The 17,598-nt window shown below is 37.3% G+C and overlaps 1 protein-coding gene and 1 pseudogene across 2 annotated transcripts in view; both read left to right on the top strand.

The window, feature by feature from the left end:
* Positions 1-17,598, top strand: part of LOC143746056 (uncharacterized) — a 129,781-nt pseudogene that overhangs the window by 100,451 nt on the left and 11,732 nt on the right. The window lies entirely within an intron of this gene.
* On the top strand, positions 194-12,334 carry LOC143746072 (uncharacterized). The gene is made up of 9 exons (XM_077237792.1): positions 194-638; positions 3,865-4,179; positions 4,266-4,574; positions 7,411-7,536; positions 7,850-8,161; positions 8,364-8,666; positions 8,786-9,097; positions 9,297-9,608; positions 11,608-12,334. The coding sequence occupies exons 1-9, from the start codon at positions 554-556 to the stop codon at positions 11,712-11,714; spliced, it is 2,181 nt and encodes a 726-aa protein (XP_077093907.1). The 5' UTR covers positions 194-553; the 3' UTR covers positions 11,715-12,334.

The raw sequence follows: 17,598 nt of genomic DNA, 5'->3' as shown, positions 1-17,598 counted from the left end.
GTAAAGATATTCCTCTTCCACAGATATTCTTGTTATAGCCTACCATTAAAATACCAATATTATCTTGCAATAGAACATGGAGGAAAATGTACAGCTTTAGTCAAACTAACGGATAAGGAGTATTTGTAGTGCAACTTTATGGTTTGCAATGATCTGTTCCAGTCTTTTTGAGTGGAAATTCCAAACCGAAAGTACTTCGCATTTATATGTGAAACGCAGGAGAGTCGTTATGAGAGAGCTGGATACTTTAACCCTTCTTTACACTTTACACTACACTTGCGGCGCATTACAATAGACTAGACTCCTATCTTTAGCGAAGCGGCGCGGATAAGAAATGGGTAAAAGCTAAAGTTTATCCGGCAAAAACCCGGAAAATACTATTGTGATGGATGGGTGTGAACAAAAGAAGATCCGTCATTAAAACTAGGACATCTACTTTCGTTTTTTATGTTCTGCACGACGGATTCCTCTTTAAGTTCTATGCAATAATGAAGAATAGTTAGTAAAGGTCTGTTGTTCGGTTTTATATCCACGATTCCTCCAGCGCAAGATCATGTTTATTAAAGCCGGGATCACGGAACTATACAAACAAATCAAGAACATTGTTTTTCTCTCGGGGATCCTGGTATTTTTGTACGGTGAGTGGTGCATTATCTTAAACAAATGGTTTCACTGTATTGTCCCATAGGAACTCCCAGGCTGTGTATTCTGTGAAGCTGTAAACCACATTAATGAACACAGACAACCGCTTTTAGAGACTAACTGGCATAAACTTTGCTTTCCGTTTGACTTCCGGTATTCGCACATTTAGGGAGCGTCTATAAAGTTACGATTTTGGCATGCACGTCTCTAACTTCAGTAGCATTTGGAAAGAATTCTTACAGTCATAAAAACAACTTTAAAGTGTTTATGTGGGTGTCAGTTATGATGCACACCTTTTATATTTTAGGTATTTAAATTTTAACTGTCAAATCAAATGTGCATTTCTCAGTTTGTGTAAATTTACTTAGGGTTCAGAGTATGTATTATTTCCCACTATAAATTCACACGTCTAGTACAATTATGTGGTGTTTTTCATTAATACAGTGTATACTTTTTTCTTGATTTACTCTGAAAGAATTGAAGTGAAATGTGACAACATGCCCCTGCCCCATAGGTGGAGTACATTATAACGTGACCAAATGACAGATTAAAATGTTATCTGATCTAATAAAAAAATATAGCTATATAAATATTCTGTCAATAAAATACAATTATCAACTTTTTCAGATAAATAATGGCATTTTTTAATAATTGAATTTGACAACAAACAAGACAAAAATACAGCTGTCACGTTTAGTGTTTGTTTTGTTTGCACCTGTGTTTCATTTATTTTAATCCCGGTCACTTGTTAATTAGTCCTTATGAGTTCCTTTGTCCCAGCTGTGTCTTTCCCTGATCTGTTCTGTGTATAGTTTGATAGCCCTGTGTTTCAGACTGTTCCTTGTCTGTCGTTGTTGCTGTATGTTTGGTTGTGCCGTTCATGTTTATTTTGTTCCAGTTTGCGAGTATTCAAGTTTATTCAAATAAGAACTGCTGCAATTAATATCCTGCATCCTTTCCTGCTTCTACCAGCCCGTTTTAATAAAAACTTTATTCACATTTTTATCATGGTTTCTCAATAGAATAGACTAGAATAGAACATAATAGAATAGAATTAAATAGCGGCTCATTGTAACATTATGTGACAACATGCCCCGCCGAGCAACTGTGATTTAAACCCGGCGAGTGTCTTCTGCTGATTCTCAACTGTTAAATAACAGATATAAAATAAAATATTAATAATGATAAATGAAAAATTAATATCAGTAAGAAATGTACTTTTGTTAAATAAATGTTCAATGATATCTTCAAAAGATTTTTTTATTTATTTTGGAACAATTCTTTCTGTGTATATAGTGTTGATATGGTACCTAGTAAATACACTAAGTTTTGTCATGCTGGCATGTGTGTAAAGTTTTAAACCGTGTGTGTTACAATTAACCCCGTGTTAGTGTGTGCGTCGCTCACAACTATGACAAACATATGACATATACCTGACACCTAGATGAACATTTTACAGTTGGTGTTATCACTGTAAGACATTCTCTACAAATGCTATTGAGCGTTAAATTATTGTATATTTTGGGTATGATCCCATACGGTAGTGAAATACATGGCAATTTTTACATATGATTTGACTGTTTACTTTATTAAATATCAGAAATCTAAAATGTGTGCATCATTCCTGACATCATGAACACTTATCACTGTAAGTCATTATCTTTAAATGCTATTGAAGCATTAGAAACATAAATGTAACTTTATAGACGTTTCCTAATTTTGCAAATAGTGAACATCAAACCAACTGTATCCCCGTTTTGGAACATGCAAATCCCACAAGAATCTTTCCTTTCTCTCATCTAGACACCGCAAGTGAACATGAGAAATATAATATTCATTAATGAGCTTACAAAGACTAAGTGTGTGTGCTAGTGCATTCCCAGTCTGCTTAAAATGTTAAATTACACATAGGCCTAACACTGCAAAATGAAAATTAGCTTGCCTTGTTTTACAGTAAAAAATATCTTTGAAATGTAAATCTTCATAAGGTATTAAACTTGTTTTCACAGACTGTATCTTAATAAGTAAATAAATCTGCCAGTGCTGTAAGACAAAATACATTTAATTAAAGGTATAGTGGAGGATCTTTCCGAATTTTAGAGAAGACCCGCCCTCTCCAATTTTTTTAAAAATGCACATGCGCAACACTCTATTTGCTCCCGAGAGGGAACGCCTATTAAGGCGAGGACTCAAGACATGATGCAATGGAGAAGTAGCTTGTTGCATTTGTGTAATAAATACTATGGTGAACACATTGTAATTATCGAAAATGAACACACAAGTTTTTAGAATATTTCAGCGTGATACCATTTACCATTTGGTCATAAGGCTACTTTAGACAAAGTGAGATGTTTACCGTGTCTACGCGGTGCATGACTTGTGCCAGGGCTAGCATCGCTAATCATAGCTTAAATTAACTTTTACTAGCAGTGATTTTAAATGGATTTCTCCAAATAGCATGACAAACTTTACCCGTCTAGTAGAATCTTCGCGACTGCGGCATCAGTGGGAAGCACAACCTGTGCTTCCCACTTACGTAATGACACAAGACCTTACGTAATGACACAACGTAATGACACAAGACACTTAAGATTGACACTTAGGTGGACCAATAGCATAGGCTACCCACCCGGAAAAAGAAACTCCTCCGCTATACCTTTAATTAAAGGCCCTCTGAAATCAAAATGTAATCAAATGCTCTGTAGAATCTGGAGCGTCCCGTCCCGTCCCGCCCCGCCCCGCCCCGTTACTTGGCTCAAACTGATACGGTCTGATAGACTTATTGGCAGAGAGGATTGAATCCAACGTATCATCAGCACTTGCATTCATTTCCTCTGTGCTGTCAATCACTTGCAGTCTGTGAGGTAAACTAAAAGCTATTGGCTATTTGAAAAGGGGGAGGAGCCATTCAATATGACCCGCCTTAGCTTCCTGTTTCAGTGGAAATTACGCCAACGCATCAAACACAGCTGCGCGTTTCAAGGCACTTCAGTGGGACTTTAAATGTAGAAAACTCAATAGTAAGAATTTGTTTTTTCTTTTTTCTACACACTCACCTGATCTTATGAGATTTTTTTCTTGGTGTTTCATGCAATAAAAAACATTCTATATTTGAAATGTGACTTTTGCCATGTAATAATTTGCATAGTTGCATTTAAAGAATAACTGTGGGATCTGCTTCCTGATGATGATGAATCTTTGAGGAACTGCTCTTGTTCGCAGGTGAAGCAAAGAGAGTGTCCGTCTTGGAGGGAGATTCTCTTACTTTACACACAAACCTCACTGAAATACACAAGGTTGATCTGATGATGTGGATGTATGGAGCTAAAAACGATATTATCGCTAAACTCAACGGAAAAAGTCAGACGTCTTCGGTTTATGATGTGGATGATGGGAGATTTGAAGACAGACTTCAGCTGGACAATCAGACTGGATCTCTCAGCATCAGTGACATCAGGACCAAACACTCTGGAGATTATCAGCTGAAGACCATCAGCACTGAGACCTCATACCAGACCTTCAGTGTGACCGTCCACGGTGAGTACAGCAAGTCTCAGCATTTATTGAACAATTACAGTGATCAAGCTGTGAAATCTTAAAAACTAGTCCTGTTTGTTCTCCAGATGTGTTTTTTGCTGGGATAACAAACAGTAAAGAGGGAGAATCCGTCACTCTACATACTGGTGTTAATGAAATACAGAGATATGATGTGATTCTGTGGACGTTTGGACCGTTGAGTCCAGACTCTTTCATTGCTGAAATCAACATTACGATCCATAAGATCTCATGCAGTGATGATTTGAGATTCAGACTGGATGATAAGACTGGATCTCTGACCATCATAAACACCAGAACCACAGATACAGGAGTTTATCAGCTTCAGATCACCAACACTAAAGAGACCTTCTACAAGAGATTCAACGTTTTCGTCTGTGAGTAGAGCACATTTTAATGATCCTTCTTTGCAATTTTGTATGCTTTGTTATTAATACTAACAATGATTTGTTCAAATTCTATGGTAATATTATTATAGAACATGTGTGAAAAAAAAATTTATAACATAAAAAAACATGTATATATTTATATACATTTTTGTGTGGGAAATACCTTGAAATTGTTGTCAGGATTTGCAAAACAATGTTAAACTTTTAGGCATTTAATCTTCACAATTGTAATGACTTGCAGCTGGGAAAATATGAAGTAAATAAATAATATCAATTCATCACTGTCATAAACAGTAAAATACTATAATCTAGTGTAATTGTGTCACTAACCAGCAAGCAAATTTGAATTTAAAAGACGTCTAATAGCCGTTTAATAGCTAAGTCGTGTCTACAGATTGACCATGTCATGAAATGACACATGATATCTACAAGCTATGATATCTACAAGATATCATAAGTTGTGTATCATAGCTGTTCTATCGGGTCTATAGTTCACATGACGGTTAAATGACGGCTATTGTTGCTGAGTAGTCAGTGATTGGTTGTTTCACATCAAACTGCTGTAATACAGATTATATTTACAGGGAGGAAAAAAACAAGAAATCTGTACGACCACCAAAATAATAACTGTAAGAGCCATTTTGTCTTTATGTAAACCTTATGTAAGTGTGTGTCCAGTAGGGGTCTCTCTTTGGTTAATTGGTTACTGAATATAGGTAGGAACATTCCTTCAGGTGATAGGTGTTGCTGGAGGGAAGGTGCACACAGTTTTTTGACCGCTACGCTATGCCATGCTAAGTTATGCTATACCATGCTGTGCAGTAGGAAATCTGTACCGGTGAAGAACTTGGAACTGTGGATTTATTGACTGTTTGTTGGACTCTTGCTTACTATAAATGAAGACCAGTCACGGTAAAATAAATCTACAATGTAAGCTAATTAACTTGTGTGTGGACATTGCAGTGAATAACAACCCGAGCGTGCGCGTCCATTAACAAGCACCATCCATCAGCCCTCAGCTGCTTTAAGTAAAGGACTTGGCTGCTTACAATAACTAATCATATTTGAATCAGCGTCATGCTAACGATTAATGCATTATAAAAGAAAATAATCAACTTTGACTGTCATGATGAAACCCTGCAGTTTTAGCTCAAGGTCTAGCGGTTCTTTGCTTCCACATCCTACATTAAAAACATTTAATCCAAAACTACACAGCACAATCTCCAGTGTTAAATTAACACTGAGAGTGTGAATTATATAAACTCTGAGCAGATTGTTAAATGAACACTGAAGCAGTGTTAAAGTTAATGAGATAATTAAGTGAATAATTGAGTGATGATTGAGCATTATTGAAGAAACCTGATTCTAACAAGTAGAATCACTGAAGGAGAAAAACAGACTGTTTAAGGCCCTGTCCACACGGACACTGGTATTTTTATAACCGTGACTTTTTTTACGCGGTTCGGCCGTTCGTCCACACGAAAACGCACTGAAACCGAACATTTTTGAAAACCCCTGCCAGGGTGAGGATTTTCAGAAACGCCGGTTACAGTGTTGTCGTGTAGACAGTGAAACCGGGGTTTTTGCCTTGCGACGTCAGAGTGTGCGCCGTTATCCGCTGTGTTTGACGTCAGATTTGCGCTTCTGATTGGCCAACGTGGCTTTACGGTTAAGGTTTATATCGCCGCCTGCTGGCGTGGCATGATCTTGACCGCACTTGATTGCGTGTTTTTGCGTTTTCATGTAGACGGAGACCGAGCATGTGTGGACGGGATTTTTTTTTAAAACGCTGTAGGAAAAACACCGGTTATAAAAATACCCGTGTCCGTGTGGACAAGGCCTAAGACCTCGTTCAAAAATCAGATTTTTTTGCAAGGCCGTTCACATTTCGAATTAAATGGGACCTTTTGTGATCTCCTGTGTGAACGTGAACGTGAAATGACCCAGAAGTGACCTGCATGCGCAGAAGAGTACTCAACAGTCAACGACTTCACTTGTTGTTTGCGGAAGTAGCTAAACATGGCCTGAATAGAGCTGTCCCCCCAAATATTAATTAAATCAGAAACCTCGCTTCCCTTCCATTGACTGGTCTCAGCATCGTCCGCCATAGTTGTTGTTTATCTTCTCATTCCCGCCTACTTCAACGCAGAATTATGACGTTTGTCGCATATCAATGACGTGCAGGTCGGATACATGTGACCTGGCCGTTCAGATTGAAGTCACATTTCAAAAGATCGGATACGTATCGGATTTGGACCACATACCCAAGTGGCCTGGGTCGCATTTGAAAAGATTGGATCCGTGTCGTTCAGACTGTCATGAAAAGATCAGATACAGGTCGCATAGGGGCAAAAAAATTGGAATTGGGTCGTTTCAGCCTGCAGTGTGAACGTAGCCAAAGTAAACGTTAAAAACATTATGTTGTACGAGGACTGTACTGCTATAACTAATAAAGTAAACCAGATCACCTTTTCAATTTGTTCATCTGGCTGTTATAACTCAGAAATTGGGTTCACAACCAACACCATCAGATCACCTTTTCTATTTGTTTATCTGGCTGTTCTAACTCATGTACAGCAGCCAAACAAACTCTAAAGTTAATGAGGGTCAAGAGCCCAACTAAAAAAAACACCGATCATCATAATAGTGACTTAAACATTCCGGTTTTCTCCTTCAGTGATTCTGCTTGTGCTCAGAGTTTATATAATTTACACTGGGGATTTTGTTGTGTAGCCATGGATTATCCCTTACTTATCTAATGCATAGTTTTCATGTACAGTCAGACTTTCTGGACACATTTACACTTATAACTGTCTCTCTCTAGCGGTTCCTGAGCCAGGTCTGTCTTCAGGAGCTTTAGCCGCACTGATTTTTGTCTGTGCGCTGCTAGTTGTGTCTGCAGTAACCGCTGGTGTGTGTTACTATCGCCGCAAGTACTCGAAACTAAAGCGTAAGTATTACAGAGTCAAGTTTCCTATGTGATCTACTTCAGTACTTAAAAAGGTTTCAATGAGATCATTTAGCACCATAAGAGTAAGAAACTGTTACCGGTGCTCTATTTAGAGACTAAAACTAGGCAATTACAAGCTATTAAACTACAAACTTTATGATTTTCTTGAAGTTCTGAAATTTAGAGCAGCAAACCACATGAGGTTTATTAGTCAAGTAAACTTAAATTTGTGTCTGTTTACTGATTTTACTGGCAGTTATATCAATGTAATTTATTAGAAACAACATGTTTATTCTCTGGGTGCAATGAACAGATGAAATGAAGACAAAAGAAGTGACAGAGGGAAATTCTGTCACTCTACACACTGCCATAACTGAACAACAGAGATATGATAAAATACTCTGGATGTTTGGACCTCAAGGCACTATCATTGCTCAAATTTCTGTAAAGACCAATGAGACTTTACCTGGTGATGATGAGAGATTCAGAGACCGACTGCAGCTGAACAGTGAGACTGGAGATCTCACCATCAGAGACGTCAAAATCACACAGTCAGGAGATTATCAGCTGAAGCTCATCAGCACCAGAGACAACAAATCCAAAAGATTCAGGGTTATTCTCTATGGTAAGTAGCTAAATCTTTTAGGCCCATCACTGAAGGTGTGTTAGATTTATTTTTAAAGTCAGGATACTGTGTTCGCAGCTCATTTTTACTAATGTGATTTCTAGGAGAAACAAGATGTTTAACTCTAAGAGGCCCCCATAATACACCTCACCCTTATTTGTTCTCATGATCACTTTTCTTCATGTTTGGGGTGCTCATGCAGTGGACTCACTACGATTCTCAGAGGGAGAAAACGTCACTCTAAACACTGGTGTTAGTGAACTACAGAGGGATGATCAGGTGCTCTGGAGGTTTGGGTCTGAAGACACCATTATAGCTAAAAGAGATAGAGACACCTATCGGCTCTCATATAATGATGTAGATGACGGGAGATTCGGAGACAGACTGCAGATGAATGATCAGACTGGATCTCTCACGATCAAAAACACCAAAAGCACAGACTCTGGAGTGTATCACCTACAAATAAATAATGTCTGGTTTAAGAAGTTTAGAGTTACAGTATGGTGTGAGTAGCCTGAGTTTTAATGAAATGATGATGTTAATACCCCTTATATTCAGCATTCAGTGAACCCGCATGCTCTTATGACAATATTTTTCTGTTGCATGTTTTGGCGTGACATGAAGTGGATACACTGAAAGTGACAGCGGGAGAATCTGTCACTCTAAATACTGATATTCCTGAACTAGAGGAAGACAGTAAGATCCTGTGGACACATGGAGATAATGACACCTGCATTGCTGAAATCAACAGAGCCACCAGTAAGATCTCAGTTTACCGTGGTAATGATGTGAGATTCAGAGACAGGCTTCAGCTGGATCATCAGACCGGATCTCTGACCATTTGGAACATCAGCATCGCTCATTCTGATGTTTATAAACTCCAGATCAGCAGCCACACAGGGAACAGATGCAAGAGATTCGTGATTGTTGCAGACGGTGAGTCTCTCATGACTTTTAACACAACAATAATTTATTTTTAGATCAACAAAACTTTTAGATCTACTAGATCTAGCCTAGACTAGATCTACTAAATGTATAGATGCTCTGAAATGAACTAACCCTCGAATGGTTATCTAAATGTGTTTCACTGATCTTATGAGCACATTTCTCTTCTATATGGTTCTCTGACATGAAGAAATCAAAGTGCGAGTGATGGAGGGAGATTGTGCCGAACTAAAAACTGATGTTCCTGAACTACAGAGAGATGCTCTGATACTCTGGATGTTTGGCCCCGAAGACAATCTTATAGCTAAAGCTGATATGGAGAACAATAAAATGTCAACATATGATGGTGTTAATGGCAGATTCAGGGACAGACTGGAGCTGGACCATCAGACTGGATCTCTCACCATCACAAACATCACAAACACTGACTGTGGACTTTATAAACTCAAGATCATTAGCAGCAGAGAGACCAAATACAAGCGGTTCAAAGTTACTGTTCGTGGTGAGTAGCACAAGTTATTGATTATTATAATGATCTTATTTAGGTCAGATCTCTGTGCAGATGCTATAAAAGGCACACAGCTTTCTAGTAGTTAAATATAAAATGCGCAAGTAATAAATGCCTTAGTTAAAATGTTTAGTAAAAATTATCAAATAAAAATAATTCAGTTTAAAGTAAAAAGTCCTACATCCATGCCCCAGTATTAAAATGCAAACATATATAAGCACCCTTTATTAAAAAGCCTTATATTTGGCTAAAATGTGTCTTTGATGACATTTACACTCTGTATGGCAGTGTATTGTATAGAAACAGTAACACACTCTACACAGCAAAATCCCCAGTGTTAAATCAACAATGCTCGGAGCAAATATGGTCCCACTCTACAGAGTGTTAAAATAACACTGAAGCAGTGTTAAAGTTAATTAGATACTTAAGTGATTAATTAAGTGTTGATTGAGCATTAGTGATGCACACCTGCTGTTAACAAACAGAATCACTGAAGGAAATAGAAACACAAGAACTACAACTGACTTTAAGTCACAGCCTTAGATTAAATCAACTGAAGATAAAAAGAAGACATTACATCTGTGAAGATCTCAGCAGGAGGATTAAACAACTCCACAAACAGCATTACCAGCTTCACTTATTACTAAACAGACTGACTTTATTTCTGTTATATGTCTTTGGACAAAGGTTTAGACGTCGATGTTTTGAAATTGTTGGTCCCCATTATGGTGATCAGTATTTCCTTTAGTTGGGCAGTTTGATTGTGCAATTTTGGTCTTTGTTATAATGTTTACCAAAGTATATAATGTGTTACAAAGGTTGCCAAAAATTTTAGACGTTCAGGTGTTATAGTTTTCATTATTATAAATTTGAATGATTCACTAATCTTATCCCTGACAAAAGTTGTCATTTGTTATCAATAACTCTCACTTTTTTTGACACAGAGCAGACACCCTGAATTAAAATATTTTATATACATTGCTGATTTTTTTTGAAAATCATTATTATTTTTGAAACAAAAGACATCAATAATCAGTGTATGATTCTCAACAATGGTGACATGCTTCATGCTGCAATGCATGCTGGGAGCCATGAGTTTTATACTATGGTGCCTCCCAGAATGCTTTGCGGCATAAAGGATGTCACCATTGTTGAGATTCATATGGGGATTCTTGATGTCTGTGTGTTTGTCCAAAGATTACTTTCCCAATAATTAAAAAAAAAAAAAAAAAATCAGCTTGATGACTGATCTGTAGAAAGAAATCAATGTTATTATTACCAAATAACCATTATCATTACATGATCAAATTTGTGAATTTTTGTACTTTATGATGTTGAAAACTATTACAGGCCTATCACCTGACCATCTTTGTTTCTGGCTTTCTTTGCAACCTTTGTGTGTTTTGGTAAACACTGTTACAAGGACCATGAAATCACATAATAATATAATAAGAATCAAATTGCCCAACTAAAGGCAATACTGTTCACCATGATGGTAATTTTTAAATGGTGACTAAAACATCGACATCTAAACCTCTGTTAATTCTCAATAAGAACCTCTGTAGACGTCTGACAGAAATAAAGTCAGTCTGGTTAGTAATAAGTGAAGCTGGTAATGCTGTTTGTGGATTTGTTTAATCCTCCTCTGCTGAGATCTTCAGAGATGTAATGTCTTATTTGTATCTTCAGTTGATTCAATCTAAGGCTGTGACTTAAAGTCAGTTGTAGTTCTTGTGTTTCTCTTTCCTTCAGTGATTCTGCTTGTTAACAGCAGGTGTGCATCACTAATGCTCAATCAACACTTAATTAATCACTTAATTATCTAATTAACTTTAACACTGCTTCAGGGTTATTTTTACACTCTGTAGAGTGGGACAATATTTGCTCCGAGCAGTGTTGATTTAACACTGGGGATTTTGCTGTGTATGCTGTTGCAACATGAATAGTCATTACTGTCTTTTCACCATCTGTGATTCTTTCTGTTTTCTTACAGGGAACAGAGGGACAGATATCAACAGAGAAGATGCTGAGGAATCCCATCAGAGAGAAAACTCAGAGGGAATAGCCTTGCTTCCAATGAACAGCAGCTGTAGTGTTTGACAGATTAATCTCATTCCCATTTAAAATGAACCAAAAAACTATTTTTTTATTGTATAAACCACTAACTTCCACCCCACAAACAGACACTTAATCCCTATTTTAACAATCTAAGCTCATGGTCTAAAGCGCAGGGCGCAAGTGCATTTAGGGCGTCCGAATCCACTTTTGCTACACTATAAAAAATTGCCCTGTAAAATTACAGTAATCTACTGGCAGCTGTGGTTGCCAGCAATGTACTGTTAATTTACAGCCCTTTACCGTTAATTTACAGCTCTCCTTTTTACAGTATGTTACCGTAACAATACCATGGAAGGTAACTCATATCATTTGGGATACCGATTGCTTTAAACCGCTCGAGTTCAAAAACTAGCATTTATACTGATAGTACCATAAAATTCCTTCATTAGAGTCCACTGAAAATGAATATCTCTTTATATAAAACTGCAAACACCTAATATGTAATAGTGAATGAATTAAAAACATGATTTTAACTAAAGGCTTTGCAGTTCCTATAGAGAACAATAGCATACGTGTATGTGTTAAAGTACTTAGCAAGGAGATTGTCACTGCATCAGTAACTACACAGTTACTGCTTTTAAATAAAGCAACCGGCAGCATAACATCAGTGTTTCTCTGCTCATGTTTGACTGAAGCAGAGGCTCGACTCTCGAGCACAATGGTGACCCACCAAACTCATTCATTAAACTAACAGATCTCTCAATATCATCCTGTGCAAAACACATAAAACACTTCAGTTTAATATTTACTCTCCTTATCAGTTATTGACTTTGCATAACTTTTTTCTATGAACTTTCACTAATATTTCAGTGAAATTAACTTCTTTTGTTTAATACATCTGACTAACATTTTAAAGTGATTAACTGTTTTTCCTTGATTTTACAGTAATCTACTGGCAGCTGGGTTGCCAGTATATTGCTGTTTTTCTACAGTTTTATGCCGTAAATTTACAGGTGATTACTGTTAAAATACGCTTCACTCTGTTCTTTTTATTTTACACATTTAACCCTTTCAACCCCACTGCAAAATCTTCAGTTTTAAATGAGCACTTGTGTGTCCACACTACAGAGTGTTGGAGTAACACTGAGGTAGTGTTAAAGTTAATGATATAATTCAGTGATTAATCAACTGATGATTGAGTATTAGTGATGCACACCTGATGTTAACAAGCAGAATCACTGAAGGACAGAGGAACAACAAGAAGATAAAAAAGCGAAACACAAAAACTACAACTGACTTCAGCCACAGAAGATATTAAATCTCTGAATATTTCAGCAGAGGAGGATTAAACAACTCCACAAACAGCATTACCAGCTTCACTTATTACTAACCAGACTGACATATTGACAAATACGTCTACATAAAATCCTTTTGAGTATTAACAGAGGTTTATATGGTATTTTTGTTTCATTTGACGTTACCATTATGGAGATCAGTGTTTGCTTTAGTTGAGCTCTTGACCCTTGACTTAAACCTTAACATTTCTTTGCCTGCTCTAACGGTGTTTTTGTAAAACACATTTGTTTTGGCAAAAACAAAGCCAACAAAAATGAGATCCGGTGTCTATGATTAGGATGTCATTATATAATGTTTGGATCACAGCCTGTGTCTATTCCTTATTCTTAATGTGTAGATTACTGTAGAAACTACAGTAAAAGAACAAGCAGGGCTGCATAAGTTATGAAGGATTTTAAAACTCATAATTCACTACAAAATGTTGAACTATGGCAATGCTTCGACACACACAAACATAAATAATCAGCCAATGAATCTCAACAATGGTGACAATCAACAAAAAAGATAACATCAAATCTGAACATCACAAAACACACTATTTAAAGTCAACACAGAACCAACAGCAAAAATAAAAGCAAAATTAAAAAATAAAGCAAATAACCAGACAATTCAGCTGCATAATTTATTCATGCAGCAATGCATGCTGGGAGTCATGGCTTTTTTTGGTACCCAACATGCATTGCAGCATACAACTTATGATTGTCACCATTGTTGAGATTTATACGTCGATTATTGATGCCTGTGTGTGTCTGGCTGATTAAGAAGTTCAAAATGTTCTAAGTATAAACTTTTTAAAATCATTAATATTTACACAGGTTGTCAAATCCCCAATAAATCTCAATTTGTAAAATCACAATGACATCAAAATCTGAAATTCAAAACATCAACCGTTTAACAATGTTAGGCAATACATGAGATCACTGTGTGAATCAGGCCATTATATGATGACTGTGACTGTAAACAAACAGCCATTGTCACCCTGTTCTCTTCAGCTTTGTGCCATAGCTAGTGTATTTCAAAAATCACAGCTACAGTAGCCGAAGAAAAACTAATGACGTAAAGTCAAGGGTCAAGAGCCCAACTAAAGCAATCACTGATTACCATTATGGTAACATCAAATTAAAATAAAATGATGTCTAAACCTCTGTCACCTTTTAATAAGAACTTCTGTAGATGTCTGACAGAAATAAAGTCAGTCTGGTTAGTAATAAGTGAAGCTGGTAATGCTGTTTGTGGAGATGTTTAATTCTCCTCTGCTGAGATCTTTTGCTAAGATTTAATGTCTTTCATCTTGATTTCATCTTTTTTTCTGTTCTTCTTGTTCCTCTCTCCTTTAATGATTCTGATTGTTAACAGCAGGTGTTCACCAGGGTCTCAATTAACTTAAAAAATTAACTGAATTATTCACTCAGTCAAGTGGACTGTATTAGTGAACTAACGTAAGGAATAGTGAAAGAGGGTGTGATTTGGAACACAGCCTCTGAGTGTCGACTCTGAGCGCTGTTAATTCACAGTATTTTCCTGTAGGCTACTTTCTCGAAAACGACAAACATCACCCCGAATGCATTTTTTCTACTGTATATTACTGTTTTAATGGAAAACAGCATGTTACTGTAAAATTTGGCTGTTTTTTTACAGCAATTTTTTACAGTGTTAGTTTAATGATGGGTAAAATGGTCTGTGGTCCCGGCGCATGGTCTAAAAGGGTTGTCCCTATTCTCTTAATGAGTGATGGGTGTGTTTTGTCTCTATTCTCTTAATCAGTAATGGGTGTGTTTTGGGCGTAACATGAAATAAACCAATCAGAGTCTCATCTCCCATTCCCTTTAAAAGCTGCGCTTGTGCCATGGCGGATTCACTATTTACACGCCCTTTAAATACCAAAAAGAAAAATACTGCGCCATTGACTTTAGACCAGTTTCAGTTGGTCAATGGCTCAGTCTATTTCAGTTCCTCAAAATAGCAACGCACCAACAATGCGCCTGAACACACACCTGGTTTTCAGACCAGCACACCCATGGGTGCACACTGGGCACTAATGCATTTGCTATTTGAACAACCAGGACGTGAAAATGAAAACTGTCAGGCTGAAACTAGCAAAAAAACACTTGCGTAGCGCTTGGCACTGCATTGCACAGAGTGTTAGGGCCCAATCTGTGTGGTGCTGTTGAGCTGTGAAATGAGTAAAAGGTCATTTCGATTTGTAGTTATTACAACATGAAAAGCAAGTTAATTTGCACGTTTAACTTGTGGGGGCTGGTGCTAAGATTTTTTGTTGGGCGTAACAAACTAAAAATCACACCGTCAGCAGCGAAGGCCTGAATGTAATTGTTAAATAGACATTTGACAGGTGATATAACCGTCCTTAGCTAAAAAAAAAATATTGCAATTCGACTGTTAAAGTGTGTAATAAGGTACCACTTAATGTATAATTTATTATTGTTTTGTGTGTATGGCTCAGGGAGGACGGCATCCTATAGCGCCCTCTATCGGCAGCCATCACTGTGTTTAACCTTGAGGTCAGAACATGTTTATGTTTCTATAAAGGAAAACAGTGTGTCAGACTAGATTTTCCAGTATTTTCATGACACTTTTATTGCCAAAACATATATATCTACACAGGGTGTGAACTACAGGTGAGCTAGGGGGAGCTCGGCTCCCCTTAATAAGACATGGGCTCCCCTGAAAACGTAATTTGTAGAATTTTGGGGGGTCTCAAAAAATATTGACAATGTGTTATTTTGACGTGCAATATCAGTTTTGTGTAATGTGATCATCGTGAATTATTATTTGTAAAATAGCAGAAATATCATTCATTCATGCTGGCGATTTAAACCAATAAAGATAACTATACGCTATTCTTGTCATGAGCATCAAGGTGTGGAGGCGCTGCGGTGCAATTTCCACTCATGTTTAGTCATGTGTTAACTCAAAGATTTGTATAAAACATTTAAACGTTGGAGGCCAGTCCACTGATCTACGCGTAGTGGTCAATTCTTTGTTAAGGTAAGGCATGTTATTCCCAACTATGTGTTGTGGCTGGGTTGTTATAGGTCTGTGTGACTCTCGAGGTCTTAGGCCTAATTGAACGGAGGAGTTGTAGTATTCTTCTGTAGCCTGGCAAGTAATTTAAACTTGTTCGTGTGAACTCAAAGACAGACTATTTATAGACTATTTGTGGGTGGCTGTTTGCCCTATCAATTCGTGTCGATAAAGTATAGGGTAAATCCTGTATGGTGATTTATCCTATTCCTATAAAGTGCTTGCGTAAAGCAAGTAGTGCATACACTTGTAGCTGTTATGCAAGTCATTGTAAGTCTTCTTTTGGACGCAAACGCAATCGCACGAATACCCCATGGTGAAAAAAACACAAAAAAACAAGTGGGCTCCCCTGAAGGACATGGTATAGTTTGAACACTGTATCTACAACAGTAAATCTCTTCTCTTTCATGTCATTCTCCCACGCTGTTGATGTAGGAAACAGTGCAGCGCTTCCGGGTTCTACGTAAGAACGCAGCCTCACTATTGGCCGACGCTGGTCACATGAGCACCACTGTCCTTTAGAAATCCTCCAGGTCCTGCACATTTATTGGTTTTTCAGCATATTTTGCATTTTGAACCCTTTCCAAAAGTGACTATGATGTTGAGATCTATCTATTCACACCGAGGACAACCGAGGGACTCAGACACAACTATTACAAAGGGTGAAAACATTCACTGATGCTCAAGAAGGAAATATGATGCATTATGATGCACTCACAGACAGTTTGTGTTTGTCCAAAAGTCATGAACGTAAAAGACACATCTGCAAATCACACATCTTTGGATCATGAGAGAAACCAGATCTGAAGGAAAGACTTTCTGGCTCAGACACTTGTGCTGCCCTTAATCACAGACATAAAATACAGATACTTTGACTATTACTGTCAGACATCTACAGAAGATCTTAGTGAGTATTAACAGAGGTTTAGATGTTAATACACAAACTGTCTGTGAGTTGCTTTGCAGTTACATTGAAATAAACACGGGTTTTAATTGAATGCGTCCTGAGAGTGTTTATTTGGTCCAGAAAGAGTATAAATTATATCTAAATGAGACCATAAATTATGTTGAAAATATGTCCACAATGGCCACATTTGAACTAGTTTTTAACCTTGTCCGAAGAGGGTCCATGAACGTCTATATCAGACGTGCAGAACACGTCAAAAAAATACGTAATAAAAACTTTCATTCTGGCTCCTCAGTGGACGTCTTTTCAGCATACGACTTTTGTGACAAAGACATTGAAAAGACGTCTTTTAGACATAATTTTGCTCAGTAGGCAGTTTTGCTTAAAGTGTCTCATGTTTTTGCAAAATATTTAAAACCTTTTTTTCAATGTAATTGATCAGTTGAATGTTGCTGTCACAATGGCGGTTGAGACAAGGAAGAAACAGGATCCACTTGCAGCACACTTTATTAAACAAAATCCAAACTCGACGAAGACTCAGACTAGGGGGATGATTCAGGGAAAGAACAACCAACATCAACAATACAACACACAAGAACTCACAAAGAGTGGACTAAAACA

The sequence above is a fragment of the Siphateles boraxobius genome, unplaced genomic scaffold (assembly GCF_051911475.1).
Source record: "Siphateles boraxobius isolate OS27281-9 unplaced genomic scaffold, OSU_SipBor_1 21, whole genome shotgun sequence".
NCBI classification, from domain to species: Eukaryota; Metazoa; Chordata; class Actinopteri; order Cypriniformes; family Leuciscidae; genus Siphateles; species Siphateles boraxobius.
The sequence above is the reverse complement of the archived record's forward strand: the minus strand, read 5'-3'. Positions and strand labels throughout refer to the sequence as shown.